We start from the raw sequence: 21,694 nt of genomic DNA on the forward strand, positions 1-21,694 counted from the left end.
GGCTCACACTCGTGATAATGTAACCCTGCCTGTGACTTAAAATTTGGCCAAAATGGAATGTTTAAGATGTAGGTGTCCCGAGCCAGAGACCGGAGTTCAGATCCCACGAGTTACATGCTTGTGTTTGTGATCCCTTTCTGAGGTTGGTATATCATTGGGCCAGTAGGTTGTCTCACCTCAGCCTCTCTTGCCTCTGATTCCCCCTGCTGGTTGATGCGGCAGACTACATCCAACATACAGTAGTTCTGATAGAGCTTCTTATGAAAGCCTATTATGGCATGATGACTGACTGGTCATGACTAGAGTTGTGAAATCCCAGTGGGAACATTGCTGGAATTGGGAGGGAATAAACATTACATTTGTAATATGACAAAACATATGATTATGTCACTAACTCCAGACGGTGAAGCTGAAGGCGGAGGCTCGCCTAGCCCTGCTGAGAGAGGCAGGCATCACTGTGGAGACGTGGCTGAAGAGCGCCATGAACCAGGTGATGGAGGAGCTGGAGAACGAGCGGTGGGCTAACCTGAACACCCATGACCCTTCACTCTCCGTGAGTCACAAAACACACATTGAAAGATGAGACAAAAATGCATTTTTTTCACATCTTTGTGCATACACGTAAACCCATCAACAATTTCCATTTTGTCCCCTGTACCTGCCTACTGAAACTTCCCGCGCTCAGGTAAATCACATGATAAGAAAGCTGGGGTGTTTTTTAAAGTACTGTTTCTCAACTTTAAAGGAAAGGTTCACCCAATTTGAATGTTATTTTGTTTTTGTTCATCTCTGAGTGATCTATTGATTCCCTGGGTCATTTCATGTTTTTATGTGTATCTGAGTTTTTGGCATTCAAGCAGGCAGAAATCTGGGCGGTATGATATAGCACTGTGATAAAATCACTCTCAATACACTGGAAGTGAATAGGAATATGACATTTACATCGCAAAAACGTCTTATCGTACATATCAGATTTCAATACTTGCCAATGTCATAACTCCGGGAGTATGTCTTCTCTCGAATGAGCCATTGATCAAATTTTTTTAGATATTCCTACCTCGAGAAATGTTCCTACCTCGAGAAATGTGTAATTTAACGGTCTAGAACATTTTTCCTATTTGTCTGCTTCATTAATCCAGGATGCACTGCATTGTGCCTTTGCCAGAGATATTATAGAAAGGAGATAGGAATCCAATGTAAGAAGGAATGTGTAACGCCCCACCCAGCAGACTGTCAACCAATCGCGTACACGTTGCTTAACTAATCATAACGCAATCCCTTCTCAAAGTTTGTGTATATGTCGAGAAACGTGGCTATTTTCCTCGAGTACGTAATGTCACGATTCCTAAGCTATACGATATTACAGATAGCAAGTTAATTATCGCACATCTCAAAAATATTTGTAATGTTGTACTTCTTGTTGACAAAAATCACTCCTTGGAGAGTGCTCCTTGTCGTAGAATCGCCAAGAATGCACCGCACTGCCCATCAATGTAACGTGGGCAACGTTTCCAATCTCCTCAAATGTAAACTCAGCAAAAAAAGAAATGTCCTCTCACTGTCAACTGCGTTTATTTTCAGCTGAGACACAAACTGAACATTTTCCACAGACATGTGACTAACAGAAATGGAAGAATGTGTCCCTGAACAAAGGGGGGGGTCAAAATCAAGACAGTCAGTATCTGGTGTGGCCACCAGCTGCATTAAGTACTGCAGTGCATCTCCTCCTCATGGGCTGCACCAGATTTGCCAGTTCTTGCTGTGAGATGTTACCCCACTCTTCCACCAAGGAACCTGCAAGTTCCCGGACATTTCTGGGGGGGAATGGCCCTAGCCCTCGCTCTCCGATCCAACAGGTCCCAGACGTGCTCAATGGGATTGAGATCCGGGCTCTTTGCTGGCCATGGCAGAACACTGACATTCCTGTCTTGCAGGAAATCATGCACAGAATGAGCAGTATGACTGGTGGCATTGTGATGCTGTAGGGACATGTCAGGATGAGACTGCAGGAAGGGTACCACATGAGGGAGGAGGACTTCTTCCCTGTAAGGCACAGCGTTGAGATTGCCTGCAATGACAACAAGCTCAGTCTGATGATGCTGTGACACACCGCCCCAGACCATGACGAACCCTCCACCTCCAAATCGATCCTGAGTACAGGCCTCGGTGTAACGCTCATTCCTTTGACGATAAACACAAATCCGACCTTCACCCCTGGTGAGACAAAACCGCGACTCGTCAGTGAAGGGCACTTTTTGCCAGTCCTGTCTGGTTAGGAAGTGCAATATGACCCCATAGACACTGTGTATTCGATAGGGAATGAGTTAAAAACTACAAACCTCAGATTTCTGCCTACCATATGAGTTCTGTTATACTCACAGACATCATTCAAACAGTTTTAGAAACCTCAGGGTGTTTTCTATCCAGATCTACTAATTAAATGCATATTCTAGCTTTTATGGCTGAGTAGCAGGCAGTTTAATTTGGGCATGCTTTTCATCCAAAATTCCCAAGGCTGCCCCCTACCCTAGAGAAGTTAAAATAGGCCTATAAGCCCTCAGTCCAGCCTCTCTCAGCCTATTGCTGACAGTCTGAGCACTGATGGGGGGATTGTGCGTTCCTGGTGTAACTCGGGCAGTTGTTGTTACCATCATGTTCCTGTCCCGCAGGTGTGATGTTCGGATGTACCGATCCTGTGCAGGTGTTGTTACACGTGGTCTGCCACTGCGAGGACGATCAGCTGTCCGTCCTGTCTCCCTGTCTTAGGCGTCTCACAGTACAGACATTACAATTTATTGCCCTGGCCACATCGGCAGTCCTCATGTCTCCTTGCAGCATGCCTAAGGCATGTTCACACAGATGAGCAGGGACCCTGGGCATCTTACTTTTGGTGTTTTTCAGAGTCAGTAGAATGGCCTCTGTAGTTTCCTAAGTTTTCATAACTGTGACCTTAATTTCCTACTGTCTGTAAGATGTTAGTGTCTATACGACCGTTCCACAGGTGCATGTCCATTAATTGTTTATGGTTCATTGAACAAGCATGGGAAACAGTGTTTAAACCCTTTACAATGAAGATCTGCTAAGTTATTTGTATTTTTATTAATTATCTTTGAAAGACAGGGTCCTGAAAAATGGACGTTTCTTTTTTTCCTGCATTTATCTGCTGTTGTGAACGTTAGACTCCATTTTGTGAGGCTTATCGATCTGCATGTTGACCATGATGAGCTTCTAGAGTCCTAAATTGATAGTGCAATTTAACCGTTAACTAGCTACTTTACATGCTGATATTGTCTTTGATATTATGTTTGAGCTACATTTGCTAGCTACGTAGCTAGCCAGCAAGCCCATAGAGAGAGCATTTCATTGGATTTTGTAGTCGATTTGAGCTGCAACAGATTTCCACAACAATTTTCATTTACATTTACATTTAAGTCATTTGGCAGACGCTCTTATCCAGAGCGACATACAAATTGGTGAATTCACCTTATGACATCCAGTGGCCAGAGGTGGATGAACGCAGTGCCCTTGTTTGGGTGTAGGGCCTGATCAGAGCCTGGAGGTACTGCGGTGCCGTTCCCCTCACAGCTCCGTAGGCAAGCACCATGGTCTTGTAGCGGATGCGAGCTTCAACTGGAAGCCAGTGGAGAGAGCGGAGGAGCGGGGTGACGTGAGAGAACTTGGGAAGGTTGAACACCAGACGGGCTGCGGCGTTCTGGATGAGTTGTAGGGGTTTAATGGCACAGGCAGGGAGCCCAGCCAACAGCGAGTTGCAGCAATCCAGACGGGAGATGACAAGTGCCTGGATTAGGACCTGCGCCGCTTCCTGTGTGAGGCAGGGTCGTACTCTGCGGATGTTGTAGAGCATGAACCTACAGGAACGGGCCACCGCCTTGATGTTAGTTTCCATGTTGCTACCAACCTTATTATATGACCAAAATGAAACATTTGTTCTCACATAATGTTATTTAACAATGTAAATTAAAGGAATTAGTGGTTTTGGGTGAATTTTTCCTTTTAAGGTGCTGTGCTGTGTTTGAGATTGACTAGCCTTATGAAACCAGACTGACTGATGGCTGCATGTGAGCTTGAGATCAGGCTGGTTTAACAAGGCTACTGATTTTGCCGTTAGATTGTGTGGTATTACTGATTTTACAAATCACCGTGATCTAAAAATCACCTTGCATCCCAAATAACGTCTCACTATGCGATCAAAAGTATCTATACGGTGGCTTGCCTTGCTCAAAGTGATCCCATCCAACCTGCTGTGTGTGTGTGTGTGTGTGTTTAGGGTACAGCTGACCTGGAGAGGGAGGATGAGGAGCTGGAGGATAGTGGAGAGGTGTTGGATGATAGCAGCTCTATCCCCTCCTGTACTCTCAGGAACTACCCCCTCACCTGCAAAGTGCTCTACTCATACAAGGTATACATGCACACAGAGTGCTCTACAACAGTAGTCCTATTCTCACCTTTGAGCTGGCAATCAACCCATCACTTTGGATGCGATGCAATATGGTACCATATAAGTCCTTTGAGCACTGCAGCATGCATTATAATTTAAAAATTCAGACTTCACAAATACAGCTCCAACATACAATATATGCACAGAATTCACTGGGGCAGTCTAGCAGTAATGAAATGATCTCCTTCCTCTCCCAGGCATCACAGCCAGACGAGCTGACCATCGAGGAACAGGAGGTGCTGGAGGTTATTGATGATGGGGACATGGAGGACTGGGTCAAGGTACAGAGTGCTTTCCAAAAGTGGCAATACTTCACTGTTTGCGCTTTAAACTTGAATAAAGCAAGTGGTACTCTAAAGTCATCATATGCCTACACACCAGGGGTCATGTTCAATAGGGATTTTATTTTTTAATGGAGTGAAATGGCGAGGTTTTAGTTCTGTTGTCCATTGCAAAACATTTTGCTGCGGTGTGCCCTACTCACTGACTGGTAACCCTATGTGTGTGTTCCAACATTGTCTCTAGGCCAGGAACCGGACGAGCCAGGTGGGTTACGTCCCGGAGAAGTACCTGCAGCTGCCCTCGTCTAACAGCCTACTGAGCATGCTCCAGGCTCTGGCCGCCCTGGACGCCCGATCCCACTCCTCCAGCAACTCCACCGAGCCCGAGCTGCTTGAATCAGAGCTGCCCACACCGGGCACGCCCAGCGTCAACGGCGATTCCAGCAGTGGTGAGAGACGCAGTGAATTTGGGTGAAACAATCCGATCAGAATCGACATTCTCACAGGAGTGAATCCTGAACTTGACTTAAATCAAATTTTCACTTAGTCATGCATTGATGTCAATGCATGATTTGACATCTCACAATGCATGTCAAATCAAATTTTATTTGTCACATACACATGGTTAGCAGATGTTAATGCGAGTGTAGCGAAATTAGAGGAAATTGGACTTAAGTATAAGTTACGATTCGCACCACACAGAATTAACAAGTAGTCATATGTAAGACAATGTCATTCATTCAGACGTGTTGGGACCATTTTTTATTTTCCCTTTCTTTCCATTTTGATCTCTTCCTCTGTGCTCTTACTCTTCCCCCTCCCCTGTCTCTCCCTCCCTCTCCCCCTTCTGCATTTCACCCTGGCTCTCTCCCACTCCCTCCCCCTTCTCTCTGCCTCAGTGTGCTTTGCCAAGGCCCTGTACGACTATGCGGGCCAGACAGACGAGGAGCTCTCGTTCCCTGAGGGCGCCATCATCCGCGTCCTGAGCCGTGAAACCCACGAGGACGATGGCTTCTGGGAGGGCGAGTTTAACGGCGCCGTTGGCGTCTTCCCCGCCGTGCTGGTGGAGGACCTGCTGGCGGAAGGTGGCTCCAGTGCAGACGGCGAGAATGGCGACAGCCTGGGAGAGGCCAGCAGCAGCACGCCGGTACACACATGCAGCCACCCTTGGCGCTGTTTACACACATGAATGGGACACGTGTTTTAAATTTTTTATTTTACCTTTTCTCCCCAATTTCGTGGTATCCAATTACTATCTTGTCTCATCGCTACAACTCCCGTACGGGCTCGGTAGAGACTAAGGTCGAAAGCCATGCGTCCTCCGAAACACAACCCAACCAAGCCGCACTGCTTCTTAACACAGCGCGCATTCAACCCGGAAGCCAGTCGCACCAATGTGTTGGAGGAAACACTGTGCACCTGGCAACCTGGTTAGCTTGCACTGCACCCGTCCCGCCACAGGAGTCGCTAGTGCGCGATGACACAAGGATATCCCTACCGGCCAAACCCTCCCTCACCCGGACGACGCAAGCCCAATTGTGCGTCGCCCCACGGACCTCCCGGGCGCAGCTGGCTGCGACAGAGCCTGGCCACCCGGGAGGCCCCGTGAATGGACACTTTTAAACCGGTTTAAACTTTATTTCCATGGAGATTTTCTGTTGAGAATGATTTTTTAAAATCCAGGACCAGGCTTAATCTTGGTGCGGGAAACCGGCCTTTAGACGACACACATCCTCATCCAAATAATAGTAATCAGTATATACCTGTTTTATTTAATTATGTGGTGAACATTGTCTTTCAGGTGTCACCCTCTCCTCTTTCTGAGTGCTCCCCACGGAGCCCCTTTCAGCTGGGCCCGTTCCACAGCAGCCCCCTCCAGACCCCCACTCTGCCCTCACCCCAGTCCAGCCCCTCCAGTGCCAGTGCCTCCCCCATACCTCGCCCACCCTCCTACATCAACGGTCACCATAGGCCACCGCCTGCACCACTCAAAAGCCCCTTACAGAGTAAGAACCACTCCTCAAAGGCTGACTATTTATTATTTGGCATTCAAATTGTTATCGCATTGAACATAATTCATTGCCTGGTCCCAGATCTGTTTTGTGCTGAATTATAGTCTGTGGCATGACAACAAACGTAGGAGTTGGCAAGACTGCAAAACCAGATCTGGGACCAGGCTATGTTATTTATCATATTAAATGCACACAAAATAGACCATGTATAAAAGTAGAGACATAAACAACAGCATGGATTGTTGGGTTGTGTTTATTTGAGCACAATGTCACGATCCTGTAGTGCTTTCTAGTGGTTTCTAATCCAAGACATGATGCTGATGATTCTGTCTGCCCTCCTCAACCTCAGGTCCTTCCCAGAGCTCCACCCAGCCCCCCAGGTACCCAGCAGATCGTGGTGCGGGTGGCACCATTCGACCTGTAAGTTACCACATTAACACTCACACACACTTTTGTCAACTAATGTAAACCATCATAAATACTGTATGGATACTGACCCTTGTCCTGTTTGATAAGACACACTTGTTGTATTTTGTTGAGGCTCCACTTGGAGCTCAAATTAATAACTATGTTGTGGACAGGTCCGCGCTGCTCCACCACCCCCCAAGCCGCAGCAGCCTCGCGGCCAGGTGAAGAGAAGGGAGGAGGTGGAGATCACTCTGGTGTAATGGCTCCGCCCTGGTGGCGGTGGCTGCTGCCCACAACCACACCAGGTCAGAACGGACCTGATGGATCCAGGTGCCCCGACTGACTGACCCCCCTCTTCCAGGGAGGGACAACAGGCTCCAGAGCCCCTAAACCAGCCTATCCAGCCAAGGGGTATCCCCACTCCCCACTGGAGAGGCTCCATGAGATGAGATGAGGCCTGAGATTTGGCTCGTCTCAGTCCAAAGCCAGTAGGGCTGAAATGGTGTGTGGTGCGGAGAACCCAAACAATTTTGCCTTTCTGACCCGGTTTTCAACCCTCCATCCCTCTTTCTATCCTCTCTCGTTCTTTATTATTTTTCTATTACCCATCGTTTTTTTTTTGGTCTGTCTCTCATTTTCTCCCTCCTGTATTTGTGCTGTATCTTTCACAATGTTTTCTCTCTCTCTACCTCCCTCTATTTCTCTATCTCACTCACCTTCATAACTGGGCATTGAGCTATGGGGGGGTATTTTCAAGCAAGATATCACCATTTGATTACTATGCATCAAAGTTATGCTAATTTTGTGGGAGGATTGTACATCTGTCACAGTTTTAAACAGCTAAAGTCCAAGTCAGATCTGTTTGGTTCTTGGTGGGTTGTGTTTTTGTTGTCAACACATTTCATGGAAATTCACGGCAGAGGCTGGTACCTTTCCCGTACCTGAAATACCAACGTCTTCAAAATAAGTGTTCTTAACATTTCATAAACAAGGGGAAAGTGGCAATTTTGGAGGGATGTAACTGATATAGATAGAAATTGCCCCATTGAGAGCAAAATCTGGATCACACTTTATGAAACCAGAACAAAACTGCCCCTGAAACTGTTGATTATTCCTATTCTATAACAAATGTCAAATGTCTTTGTACAATTTCTTTGTATTGAAAGGTGGGACATTTCAAAACAGCCAGGGGCAATCTGTAGTGTATCTATGAGTAAATGTACACTCTCTTTGTGCTGTTTTCTGTTGACAAAAACAAAGCTATGTTGTCATCAATACTAATCCAGGCTTAAACTAGCCAATAATAATGGTCGCTGGTGAGAATAATTCTTCATTCAGGAATGCAGATGGGTCATAGTTCAGGACGGAATGCATCGCAAGGTGATTTGCTGTCGTGGGGGAGCGTCATTGGTACTGTGATGTGACCCTGAGTCGGACTTGCCTTCATGTTCAGGGAGGAGAATCACCTTAGATCCTAGCTACCTACAGGAAATGTGAACTGACTAAAATACTGAAGCACTTTTTTGTTATTCTTTTGTTAATGCCCTTTTCAGTATTGCTGGTTGGTCTCTTGTGAATGCTGCATTGTTTCTCCTGTAATTGTTTTTGCTCCAACTATATTGTTATCAGTATTGTTCTACTTGTTTTTTTTAAAAGGCATTTGACTTATTTAGTCTTAAATAGCCATTGTAGTGTCTTGTGTTGGAGGTATGCTTTTTCATATAATGTATGTAATATTAGTTTACAGAGAGCTTGGGAGATACCTGTGCAGCAAATTTATGAGGATAAAAACATATGGAAACTTATTGATAAATGTTAGTTGTTGATCAGTATGTCAGCCATGTTTACTGTGTTTTCTTTGATCTCCTTAAGATCTGAATGTAAAACTTATTTTTGAAGTTTACATTTACCCTGTTTTATTGAACGATTGCATGTTGTGAAATACACACACTTTCCCACAATTGTAAAGTTTATTTAGTTCTGTTTCCGATTTATTTTCAGATACAGTAGAAACAAGTGACCCGCTACAAGCGTTTCCCAAACTCAGTCCTGGGGATCCCAAGGTGTGCACGTTTTTGTTTTTTGCTCTAACACTACACAACTGATTCAAATAATCATAACTTGGTGATGAGCCAGCCCATTATCTGAATAAGCTGTGTAGTACTAGTGCAAAAAACAAAACGTGCACCACTTGGGGTCCGCAGGACCAAGTTTGGAGAACGCTACTCTGATGTAGTCTACAGCAACAGTAGAGAAGCCAAATTATTTCATTGAATATATAAAAAAATAAAATGGTTTGAATAAATTTAGCTGAAATCTATTTGTTCTGTTGTATTCAACATTTCACAAAGGATTTAAACTAGGGCAGTAGGCCTACAGGGAGCATATTTAAAAATATATTTTTATATTATTTGATTTATTTCTCCTTTATTTAACCAGGTAGGCCAGTTGAGAACAAGTTCTCTTTTACAACTGCGACCTGGCTAAGATGAGGAAAAGCAGTGCGACACAAACAACAGTTACACATGGAATAAACAAACGTACAGTCTATAACACAAAAGTCTATAAACAGTGTGTGCAAATGTAGTAAGATTAGGGAGGTAAGGCAAATAGGCCATAGTGGTGAAATAATTAACATTTTGCAATTAAACACTAGTGATAGATTTGCAGAAAATGAATGTGCAAGTAGAATACTGGGGTGCAAAGGAGCAATAACAACAAAATGGTGATGAGGTAGATGGGTGGGCTATGTGCAATGATCTGTAAGCTGCTCTGACAGCTGATGCTTAAAGTTAGTGAGGGAGATATGAGTCTCCGGCTTCTGTGATTTTTGCAGTTCTCTGCTGCCAGTCATTGGCAGCAGAGAACTGGAAGGAAAGGGGGCAGAAGTAGGAGTTGGAAGTGACCAGTGAAATATACCTGCTGGAGTGTGTGCTACAATGGTGACCAGTTATTTTACCTTTATTTAACAAATTCTTATTTCCAATGACGGCCTAGGAACAGGGACAGAATGACAGATTTGTACCTTGTCAGCTCGGGATTTGAACTTGCAACCTTTCGGCTGCTAGTCCAACGCTCTAACCACTAGGCTACCCTGCCGCCCCAAAAGTGACCAGTGAGTTAAGGGGGTGCTTTACCAAACAAAGACTTAAAGATGACCTGGAACCAGTGGGTTTGGAGACGAATATGAACCGAGGGCATACAGGTCGCAGTGGTGGGTAGTGTATGGGGCTTTGGTGACAAAACCGATAGCAAATTGGATGTAGTCTATCACAGTGCCACGTAGAGTGTTGGAAGCTATTTTGTAAATGACATTGCCCGAAGTCAAGGATCGGTAGGATAGTCAGTTTTACGAGGGTATGTTTGACAGCATGAGTGAAGGAGGATATGTTGCGAAATTGGAAGCTGATTCTAGATTTAATTTTGGATTCGAGATGCTTAATGTGAGTCTTGAGTGTTTGCAGTCTAACCAGACACCTAGGTATTTGTAGTTGTCCACATATTCTAGGTCAGAACCGTCCAGAGTAGTGACGCTTGACGGGCAGGCAGGTGCGGGCAGCGATCGGTTGAAGAGCATGCATTTAGTTTTACTTGTATTTAAGAGCAGTTGAGGCCACAGGAGGAGAGTTATGGCATTGAAGCTAATCTGGAGGTTTGTTAAGTGTCCAAAGTAGGGCCAGATGTATACATAAAGGTGTCATCTGTGTAGCGGTGGATCAGAGAATTGTCAGCTGCAAGAACGACATCATTGATACAGTGGGGAGAACAAGTATTTGACACTGCCGGTTTTGCAGGTTTTCCTACTTACAAAGCATGTAGAGGTCTGTCATTTTTATCATAGGTACACTTCAACTGTGAGAGAGGCAATCTAAAACCAAAATCCAGAAAATCACATATGATTTTTAAGTAATTAATTTGCATTTTATTGCATGACATAAGTATTTGATACATCAGAAAAGCAGAACTTAATATTTGGTACAGAAACCTTTGTTTGCAATTACAGAGATCATACGTTTCCTGTAGTTCTTGACCAGGTTTGCACACACTGCAGCAGGGATTTTGGCCCACTCCTCCATACAGACCATCTCCAGATCCTTCAGGTTCCGGGACTGTTGCTGGGCAATACGGACTTTCAGCTCCCTCCAAAGATTTTCTATTGGGTTCAGGTCTGGAGACTGGCTCGGCCACTCCAGGACCTTGAGATGATTCTTACGGAGCTACTCCTTAGTTGCCCTGGCTGTGTGCTGGAAGACCCAACCACGACCCATCTTCAATGCTCTTACTGAGGAAAGGAGGTTGTTGGCCAAGATCTCGCGATACATGGCCCCATCCATCCTCCCCTCAATACAGTGCAGTCGTCCGGTCCCCTTTGCAGAAAAGCATCCCCAAATAATTATGTTTCCACCTCCATGCTTCACGGTTGGGATGGTGTTCTTAGGGTTGTACTCATCCTTCTTCTTCCACCAAACACGGCGAGTGGAGTTTAGACCTAAAAAGCACTATTTTTGTCTCATCAGACCACATGACCTTCTCCCATTCCTCCTCTGGATCATCCAGATGGTCATTGGCAAATTTCAGACGGTACTGGACATGCGCTGGCTTGAGCAGGGGGACCTTGCGTGCGCTGCAGAATTTTAATCAATGACGGCGTAGTGTTACTAATGATTTTCTTTGAGACTGTGGTCCCAGCTCTCTTCAGGTCATTGACCAGGTCCTGCCATGTAGTTCTGGGCTGATCCCTCATCTTCCTCATGATCATTGATGCCCCACGAGGTGGGATCTTGCAAGGAGCCCCAGACCGAGGGTGATTGACAGTCATCTTTAACTTCTTCCATTTTCTAATAATTGCACCAACAGTTGTTGCCTTCTCACCAAGCTGCTTGCCTATTGTCCTGTAGCCCATCCCAGCCTTGTGCAGGTCTACAATTTTATCCGTGATGTCCTTACACAGCTCCCTGGTCTTGGCCATTGTGGAGAGGTGTATTTTATACAGGTAACGAGTTCAAACAGGTGCAGTTAATACAGGTAATGAGTGGAGAACAGGAGGTCTGTGAGAGCCGGAATTCTAACTGGTTGGTAGATGATCAAATACGTATGTCATGCAATAAAATGCAAATGAATTACTTAAATCATACAATGTGATTTTCTGGATTTCGTTTTTAGATTCCGTCTCTCACAGTTGAAGTGTACATATGATAAAAATTACAGACCTCTACATGCTTTGTAAGTAGGAAAACCTGCAAAATCGGCAGTGTGTCAAATACTTGTTCTCCCTACTGTAAGTGTATGTAAACTTCCGACTTCAACTGTAGGTTTGTAAAAGTTTGGGTCTAGAGTATCTCCCCCTTTGAAGAGGGGTATGACCACGGCAGCTTTCCAATCTTTGGGGATCTCAGACAATACGGAAGAGAGGTTGAACAGGCTAGTAATAGGGGTTGCAAATAATTTTAGAAAGAGAGGGTCCAGATTGTCTAGCCCAGCTGATTTGTAGGGGTCCAGATTTTGCAGCTCTTTCAGAACATCAGCTATCTGGATTTGGGTGAAGGAGAAATGGGGGAGGCTTGGGCAAGTTGCTGTGGGGGGCACAGAGCTGTTGACCAGGGTAGGTGAAGCCAGGTGGAAAGCATGGCAAGCCGTAGAAAAATGCTTATTGAAATTCTCGATTATCGTAGATTTATCGGTGGTGACAGTGTTTCCTAGTCTCAGTGCAGTGGGCTGCTGGGAGGAGGTGCTCTTATTCTCCATGGACTTTAGTGTCCCAGAACGTTTTGGCCTTTGTGCTACAGGATGCACATTTATGTTAGGAAAGCAAAGGCTAGCTTTTTCTAACTGCCTGTGTATATTGGTTCCTGACTTCCCTGAAAAGTTGCATATCGCAGGGGCTATTCGATGCTAATGCAGTACGCCATAGGATGTTTTGTGCTGGTCAAGGAAAGTCAAGTCTGGAGTGAACCAAGGGCTATATCTGTTCTTAGTTCTACATTTGTTGAATGGGGTATGCTTATTTAAGATGGTGAGGAGCACTTTTAAAGAATAACCAGGCATTCTCTACTGACGGGATGAGGTCAATATCCTTCCAGGGTACCCGGGCCAGGTCGATTAGAAAGCCCTGCTCGCTGAAGTGTTTTAGGGAGCGTTTGACAAATACCTGTCATCTATGCACTTAAATAGTGAATGCGGCGAAAAGCATTTAGTGATGCTTTTCCCCGCAGGTCATTTTCATGCCAGCCAGACTATACTCATGTTGTAAAGTGAAGCAATGTGCTTAATATTAGGACAATTGAGAAAAAAATATAGTAGGCCTAGCCTATAGAAAGCTGATGAGATCCTCTTATTTTTAATAAGGCCATCAACATTCTGCTTTCTCACAAAATGACATAGCCTATAGAAATGTTGCACAACATGAGCTCAAATTTTGTATTACCTTTATTTAACCAGGTAGGCCGGTTGAGAACAAGTTCTCATTAACAACTGTGACCTGACCAAGATAAAGCAAAGCAGTGTGACAAAAACAACAACACAGAGTCACACATAAACAAATGTAGTCAATAACACAATAGAAGAGAAAAATAGACAAATCTATTTACGGTGTGTACAAATGTAGAAGAGTAGGGAGGTAGGCAATAAATAGAAAATGACAATTTAGCATTAATACTGGAGTGATAGATGTGCAAGTAGAGATACAGTTGTGCAAGAGGGTAAGTAATAATATGGGGATGAGGTAGTTGGGTGTGCTATTTAGATTGGCTGTGTACAGGTACAGTGATCAGTAAGCTGCTCTGACAGCTGATGCTTAAAGTTATAGAGGGAGATATGACTCCAGCTACAGAGATTTTTGTAATTTGTTCCAGTAATTGGCAGGCGAGAACTGGAAAAGGAAAGGCGGCCAAAGGAAGTGTTAGCTTTTGGAGATGACCAGTGCAATATACAGTTGAAGTCGGACGTTTACATACACCGTAGCCAAATACAGTTATACTCAGTTTTTCACAATTCCTGACATTTAATCCTAGTACAAATTCTCTGTCTTTGGTCAGTTAGGATCACCACTTTATTTTAAGAATGTGAAATGTGAGAATAATAGTAGAAAGAATGATTTCTTTCAGCTTTTATTTCTTTCATCACATTCCCAGTGGGTCAGAAGTTTACATACGCTCAATTAGTATTTGGTAGCATTGCCTTTAAATTGTTTAACTTGGGTCAAACGGTTCGGGTAGCCATCCACAAGCTTCCCACAAGTTGGGTGAATTTTCAGTTCTGCCCACAAATGTTCTATAGGATTGAGGTCAGGGCTTTGTGATGGCCACTCCAATAGCTTGATTTTGTTGTCCTTAAGCCATTTTGCCACAACTTTGGAAGTATGCTTGGGGTCATTGTCCATTTGGAAGACCCATTTGTGACCAAGCTTTAACATCCTGACTGATGTCTTGAGATGATGCTTCAATACATCCACAAAATTTTCCATCCTCATGAAACCATCTATTTTGTGAAGTGCACCAATCCCAAAAAATGCTTGTTGAATTTCTTGAATATCGTAGATTTATTGGTAGTGACATTGTTTCCTATCCTCAGTGCAGTGGGAAGCTGGGAGGTGCTCTTATTCTCCATGGACTCCAGAACGCCACAGAATGTTTTTGTGCTGGTCAAGGGCAGTCAAGTCTGGGATGAACCAAGGGCTACATCTGTTCTTAGTGCTACATTTTTTGAATGGGGCATGCTTATTTAAGATGGAGAGGAAAGCACTTTTGAAGAGCAACCAGGCATCCTCTACTGATGGGGTGAGGTCCATATCCTTCCAGGATACACGGGCCAGGTCGATTAGAAAGGCCTGCTCGCTGTTTTAGGGAGCGTTTGACAGTGATGAGGGGTGGTCGTTTGACTGCGTACCCATTATGCATGCAGGCAATGAGGCAGTGATCGCTGAGATCTTGGTTGAAGACAGCTGAGGTGTATTTAGAGGGCAAGTTGGTCAGGATGATATCTAAGAGAGTGCCCATGGTTACGGATTTAGGGTTGTTCCTGGTTGGTACAATAGCCATATATATATATCTATACATATAACAATCGGTAACAGTATATATATATATATATATATATATATATATATATATATATAAAATCACACACAGGCATATCTCAGATGGAAATAAAATGGTCAGACCTGTATTGAGATTTTTTATGTGTTAATATTCTACCTATTCATGGTTTGCCGACCAGGGGAATGCGCGCGCATGCGTTGATATAAAACGTTTTTATATTAGCATTTCCGGGAAACAGATCAGTCTTTCCGGTTAACGACACATCCCAAGATGGCGGTGCAAATTTCCAAGAAGAGAAAGGTTTGTGTCGATTTATCTTTAGGATTACAGTTTTGAGTTCACCTAAATAGAAACCTTTCTTATAGTTAGGCAGTTAATTTCTGCGGCACATGTCACGTTAGTAGAATTTAACATATTCTGTAGCTTTGAAGTCATTGTCTCTAGCTCGTTCTTTAGCATGCTAGCCAGCACGCGCACATGATCCCATGCTGAAGCGTGCCGAAATATATTCCTAATTGACTAGTGTAGCTAACTAGCGAAAACCTAACTACTTTGCTAACCCACCGTTACCTTTTATACGCGCAGCCTCGATTTCATGCAATCTGCGCCTTGATGGGTATGATCCTGGCCATGCATGTTTCTTATAACGTTACAATATTTTCAGTTTGACATAAAACATCAAAGTCACCGCGAGGCTAAAGACCAGGTGCTTTCGAAAAAACGATTAACCTTAGTTAAGCTAGTTCATGTAAATGTTACTATTGGCATGTTACATGTAAGTTATATTTAATCTTTACTTTTTTTAGACATGTTAGTGTAACAATGGTTAGTTTACTGATTGTTGCAACAAGTAGCCATGTTGCTGTCTGTCACACCAGGTCCTTAATATGGCTTACTAAGTTCCCTGCTGATAACCCAGCTCTCCGCCTGTCCTCATATTTTTAGTTTGTCTCATATTTTTAGTTTGTCGCTGATGGTATCTTCAAAGCTGAACTGAACGAGTTCCTCACAAGAGAGCTGGCTGAGGATGGCTACTCAGGTGTGGAGGTTCGTGTCACCCCAACTAGAACTGAAATCATCATCTTGGCTACCAGGTGAGACCAAAACCCCAGACACGAAGACCACAGAGGACTAGTGATGGCCATCTACTCAAGACTGACCACTTGATTTATTATATCTTGAAAGCACGTTCCACTCCAAAATCAAAGTTTGTTGGATATTTTGACATTAAAAGTAGTCATGTCAAGATTAATCCATTGGTTGTGCATGACCAGCAACATGCCTCAACTCAAAATTAATAGAATAGTTTAACACAGCAAATCTGGAAGATACATGATGCTAATCTGTTCCCTTCATTTTGAATTGTGGCATATAGCTGTATTCAGTGACTATTTTTTTTTTAAACAAGGGATTGCTGTTTGCAGTGAAAGCTACAATTTTCCCAATATTTTCAATGCATTTTCTGCAACAGCTGGTTAATCTTGACTTTTCTCAAGGTATGACCACTTATGAGGTCTGAATATCTGACAAGCTCTGTTTTTTTTAAGGAAATGTTTATTCTGGTAACTACTGCTGAAAGTGAGTCGGTGAGTTGAATCAAACTGAGGCGCTAACAGACCATGTTCTTTCTCCAGGACACAGAACGTGCTTGGTGAGAAGGGGCGTCGTATACGTGAGCTGACTGCAGTGGTCCAGAAGAGGTTTGGCTTCCCTGAGGGCAGTGTAGAGGTAAATTACATTTCATATCAATGTAGGAAGGGCCGACTGCAGGATAATTTACAGTGACGCTTGCGCAGTATTGTTCATACAGTAACATTTTTGAGGTTGGTGGGTGACTATAAAGTTTATTTGCTTGTTCCTTGTCAAATAAAAAGAGCAGTTCTACCATTGTCTCATTATCCCCAAAACATCCGGGGGGGGGGTTCTGTGCTGTGAAAGGTTTGCACCATACTGTGAGTGTGTTTTGTAACTTTCCATGTCTGTTTCTCTTGCCATCAGCTGTATGCTGAGAAGGTTGCCACTCGTGGTCTTTGCGCCATTGCCCAGGCAGAGTCTCTGCGCTACAAGCTTCTCGGGGGTCTCGCTGTCCGCAGGTGAGTGTCTTTTACCTGTTTTTTTTTTATGCTACCTATGTATTATATACGATTCATTGTTTGATTGCTGATATGGAATACAAGTACTTTGAATATAGAAATACAACTCTGTAGCATGTTAAATGTATATACACTGACATGTCAAACTTCAAGATGTTTGTGGAGTATGTCAAGTGCAGTGACAATGGTAAGCTTAGTTTTCAGTTGTGTATTAGAACAACCATTCATTGGAACAACCGAATGGTTATTCCTTCGTTGGAACTGGAAGATCCTATTGTTTAAGTCAATATTTTACACTTCTAAGTGATGGAATGACTAGTGTTTAAGGGCAAGTTGAAGACATGGGACTTGTAAGATATGTATTTTCTAATTCTGCTCGTTTTTGTGTTGCAGGGCCTGCTATGGTGTCCTACGGTTCATCATGGAGAGCGGGTCCAAGGGTTGCGAGGTGGTGGTCTCTGGAAAGCTCCGAGGCCAGAGGGCCAAGTCCATGAAGTTTGTGGATGGCCTCATGATCCACAGTGGAGACCCCGTTAACTACTACGTCGACACCGCTGTCCGCCACGTGCTCCTCCGCCAAGGTGAGTTCACCCAGGGGTTTTATGCTTGATTCACACTATACAGTACCCCTTGACATAATCCACATTTTGTTAGCCTGATTTCAAAATGGATTAAATATTTTTTTATTCACTTATCTACACGTACAGTACCCCATAATGAAAGTTAAAACATGTTTTTAGAAACCTTTGCAAATTTATTGAAAAGGAAGTACATAAATATCTCATTTGCATAAGTATTCACACCCCTGAGTCAATACTTTGTAGATGCACCTTTGGCAGCGATTGCAGATGTGAGTTTTTCTGGGTATGTCTCTGAGCTTTCCACACCGGGGTTGTGCAACATTTCGCCGTTTATTGTTTTCAAAATTCAAGCTTTATCAGATTAGTTTTTGGTTATTGCTAAATAACAGTTTTGTCGTAGATTTGGGTCAAACTGTAAATCGGCCATGTAGGAACTCGAGTATAGATATGGCCTTGTTTTAGGTTATTGTCCTGCTGAAAAGTGAATTCATCTCCCAGTGTCTGGTGAAAAGCACACTGAACCAGATGTTCCTCTGGGATTTTGCCTGTCCTTAGGTCCATTCAGTCCTTAGATTTCTAACATACCCATAACATGATGCAGCAACCACTATGCTTGAAAATATGTATTGGATTTTGCCCCAAAATTACACCAATGCTCAAAGGGATCTAAAATATGTTTATTTTTTTAGCCATCTTCCAATAGATGCCCTTTGCTAGGCATTGGAAAACCTCCCTGGTCTTTGTTTGAATTTGTTTGAAATTCACTGCTTGACTGAGGAACGTTACAGATAATTGTATGTGTGGTGTACAGAGATGTGATAGTCACTCAAATGTAAACACTATTGCACAGAGTGAGTCCCTGAAACTTATTGTGACTTTTTTTCAATTTAGGGTTGACATAAAAGCGGTATGATACTGAACACATTTCAGCTTTTCAATTTTAATTAATTTGTAAACGTTTCTGAACATAATTCCACTTTGACATTATAGAGTATTGTGTGTAGGCCAGTGAAACAATCTCAATTGAATCTATTTTTAATTCAGGCTGTGTAACAATACAATGTGGGAAAATCAAGGGGTGTGAATAGTTTCATAAGGCACTATAGGCCCAAGCTGTCTTCGCTGGCCTCTTTACTCATCCACCATGTTTACTAGAACTGTCCATTACAGCAATGTGGCTATATCCCAATGATCTCTTATACATCCCAAAGTGTGCACTTGTTCACTTCCTTTCACTGATTTCAAAGGAAATGGCTGGTATAAGAAATATGGTTGAAATTCCCAATAGCCCATGCCTCCATTCCAATGTTGTTTTTTAGATTTGTGGGAAATAGTGAACAAGTGTACACTTCAGGACCAAGGTGATATTACAGGAAAGCACGGTGAGAATAAATGGGTCTGCCCTATGGTGTGAATCAAGCATTAGTGATGGACCATGACCATGACCAAGAGGACGTGTTATGCAACAGTACCAAAATAATAAGTGATGAAATGGTGACCTACTTGGGGTGCACTCTGTTCTGCCTATCCAAAGGTGTGCTGGGGATTAAGGTGAAAATCATGCTGCCCTGGGATCCCAGCGGTAAGATTGGCCCCAAGAAACCTCTCCCTGACCACGTGAGCATTGTGGAGCCCAAGGACGAGCAGGTCCCCTCAACGCCCATCTCTGAGCAGAAGGGAGCCAAGCCGGAGGCCGCTGTCGTCGCACCTGCCACACCCGTCCCAACAGCATAACCACAAGGGACCCCAAGCCAGCATCTCACATTTTCAATGTAAGACGGGTTTAGTGACGTGTTAAAGGCAGGATAAGTTACGGCGCTGATTTGACTTTTCCCCCTGCACACAAACTATTTCCTACTATCCCTGTCTGCATCACACTGCTGGCAGGGACGCTTGGCATCATAACACACATCACCCATTGACATACTAATATATAAATTTAGTTAAAATTGAAATCTGCGATTGCTACATCAAATTTTGTGTATACCCATTAGGGATGTCCCAGAACAAAAAATAAACTAGTTATCTTGGTTGACAGGGTAGTATGTTCTTTCAACCCTCTCCTCCTGCTGCTACGCTCCTGAAGTTTCTGGTAATGGGCTACACCAGGCGTCAGCAAACTTTTCCATCTGGAGTGCCAATTTATCTTACCATTTCTACTGATCTGCGTGCCAGTTAGGATTTAAGGATCTTTAGTTAGGATCTTTGAATCTGTCATTGTCATGTGGTTACTCTAAATTCTATCAAAATGATCTAAGTCTTAAAGTAACTATTGTCATTGCCAGCTATAAAAATAGCCTACATAAAGCCGAAAAATAAACATTGCAGCCTGAGGGAGGGAAAAAATCCAGATTTTTTTTTAAATCTAAGAAATCACATTGGCTACACGTGGCTGTCTGCAACAAACTTGAAACAGTTTCAACTGTGTCTGTCCCTAAGCTAGCGCTAGCCAATTTAATTTAAAATATTCTGGATTGTTCTGGATTATTATTGTTTCCTGCGCCAGTGAGCTCGGGACAGACGGCTGTAGGCCTTTTGTGCAAGGGATAAGAAGTAATCAGTTATTTTATGACATTTCCAGTGGATAGGAGCATTACACTTTAACCTTTCATGTCAAGTGGTTATCGAAAGGGAGAGAGATGGAATTACTTGTCAAATACATTGAGTTACTATTGTCATTCTCAGTAGATTCTAAAAAAAAATGCTTTATCTTGCTGTTTTGAGGAACATTTGAGGAGAAACTCTACAGCTGGTGAGTTAAGACAGTCAGAAGTACTATCAAAACGGGCCCAAATGGGCACATTTAAGCACAGGCCAAGTTGCCTGGACCTACTTCTATATGCATAATTTGGGGTCTTGTACCAATTTTTTTACTTGCAACTTCTCGACTAAAGAAATCTTGTTTGATCAACAGATTATCGACCAGGCAATAGCCCTCATCCATATGTCTATGAATTTGAGGGTGATTGCGTTTCTCCTGCCCATCCCTCAGCTGTCTACTGAAACAATGGTGGGGTACTGTTTTGTTTGAACTGCAGAATGTCTTTTTAAAGAGTCGTAGAAGGGTTTAAAGCAAGAGTAGGCAACTAGATTCAGGAGTGATTTTGTCAGGTGGCTGGAACATAATTAATGATTTGTACAATGCACATTGACCACAACTAAGATCGTATTTAAAAAAAAAAATCATACCTTGATTACATCTGTGTATTTGTTACAATTTAGCCTCCCCCATCTTCCACTGAACTTTCGATGGCCAGAGGGGCCGCCTGTTGCTGACCCTTAGTTTAAAGGTGGTGAAATTTCAATGAATGTCCCTTTGTTCTTTTCCAGGTCATCGTGAGTTGAGGAAATTCTCCAAATACCTTTTTGTTTTTCAAGAAACAAATAAAATATTTAAATGTTGTCTTAATTATTGACCAAATTCCCTTACTATTAATGTTGAACCTTTGCCTTTTAAAATCCTTTCGAAGTAACTTCTTACCTTGATACCAACCTCAAATGTTACAAGTAGCCCAACTCTGCACCTTAGACTGCTGCCCTATGTACATAGTCATTGAAAAAGTGACCAGGGAGTTAATATTTACATACTATTTTACCCATTTCATGTGTCAATACTGTATTCCAGTCAAGGCTCATCCTATTAAACTACTGCAGCACACCTTTTCTGTTCATACTATCCATTGTCTAGACACTATCATAGAAATACAGTAAATTCAGAAAGTCCCTTTAACTATTTCCACATTTTGTCACAGCCTTATTCTAAAAGGGATTTAATAAACAAAATTTTGGTCTACACACAATACCCCATAATGAAGCAAACATTT

At 43.2% G+C, this 21,694-nt stretch overlaps 2 protein-coding genes across 6 annotated transcripts in view; both read left to right on the plus strand.

The window, feature by feature from the left end:
- Positions 1–9,469, plus strand: part of LOC135550847 (F-BAR and double SH3 domains protein 2-like) — a 54,322-nt gene extending 44,853 nt beyond the window's left edge. The window contains exons 13-20 of the mRNA XM_064982010.1: positions 401–553; positions 4,289–4,420; positions 4,657–4,740; positions 4,985–5,189; positions 5,640–5,887; positions 6,542–6,746; positions 7,102–7,172; positions 7,334–9,469. Coding sequence (XP_064838082.1) covers positions 401–553; positions 4,289–4,420; positions 4,657–4,740; positions 4,985–5,189; positions 5,640–5,887; positions 6,542–6,746; positions 7,102–7,172; positions 7,334–7,420 — 1,185 coding nt within the window. The 3' untranslated portion in view covers positions 7,421–9,469. The remainder of the gene's footprint in view (positions 1–400; positions 554–4,288; positions 4,421–4,656; positions 4,741–4,984; positions 5,190–5,639; positions 5,888–6,541; positions 6,747–7,101; positions 7,173–7,333) is intronic.
- Positions 9,470–15,431: 5,962 nt separating this feature from the next.
- On the plus strand, positions 15,432–21,279 carry LOC135550856 (small ribosomal subunit protein uS3). 5 transcript variants are annotated; one of them, XR_010457155.1, is made up of 8 exons: positions 15,432–15,496; positions 16,160–16,290; positions 16,831–16,924; positions 17,195–17,289; positions 17,683–17,870; positions 19,405–19,642; positions 20,785–20,880; positions 21,201–21,279. XR_010457155.1 is itself a non-coding variant. In XM_064982030.1 (7 exons), the coding sequence occupies exons 1-6, from the start codon at positions 15,467–15,469 to the stop codon at positions 19,602–19,604; spliced, it is 738 nt and encodes a 245-aa protein (XP_064838102.1). In that variant the 5' UTR covers positions 15,432–15,466; the 3' UTR covers positions 19,605–19,642; positions 20,785–21,279. The 5 variants fall into 5 exon arrangements, 3 of the variants coding, with proteins under 3 accessions (XP_064838102.1, XP_064838103.1, XP_064838101.1); XR_010457154.1 differs by having other exon boundaries at positions 19,405–20,880; XM_064982030.1 differs by having other exon boundaries at positions 20,785–21,279.
- Positions 21,280–21,694: the final 415 nt, after the last annotated feature.

The sequence above is a fragment of the Oncorhynchus masou genome, chromosome 12, assembly GCF_036934945.1.
Source record: "Oncorhynchus masou masou isolate Uvic2021 chromosome 12, UVic_Omas_1.1, whole genome shotgun sequence".
Taxonomy (NCBI): Eukaryota; Metazoa; Chordata; class Actinopteri; order Salmoniformes; family Salmonidae; genus Oncorhynchus; species Oncorhynchus masou.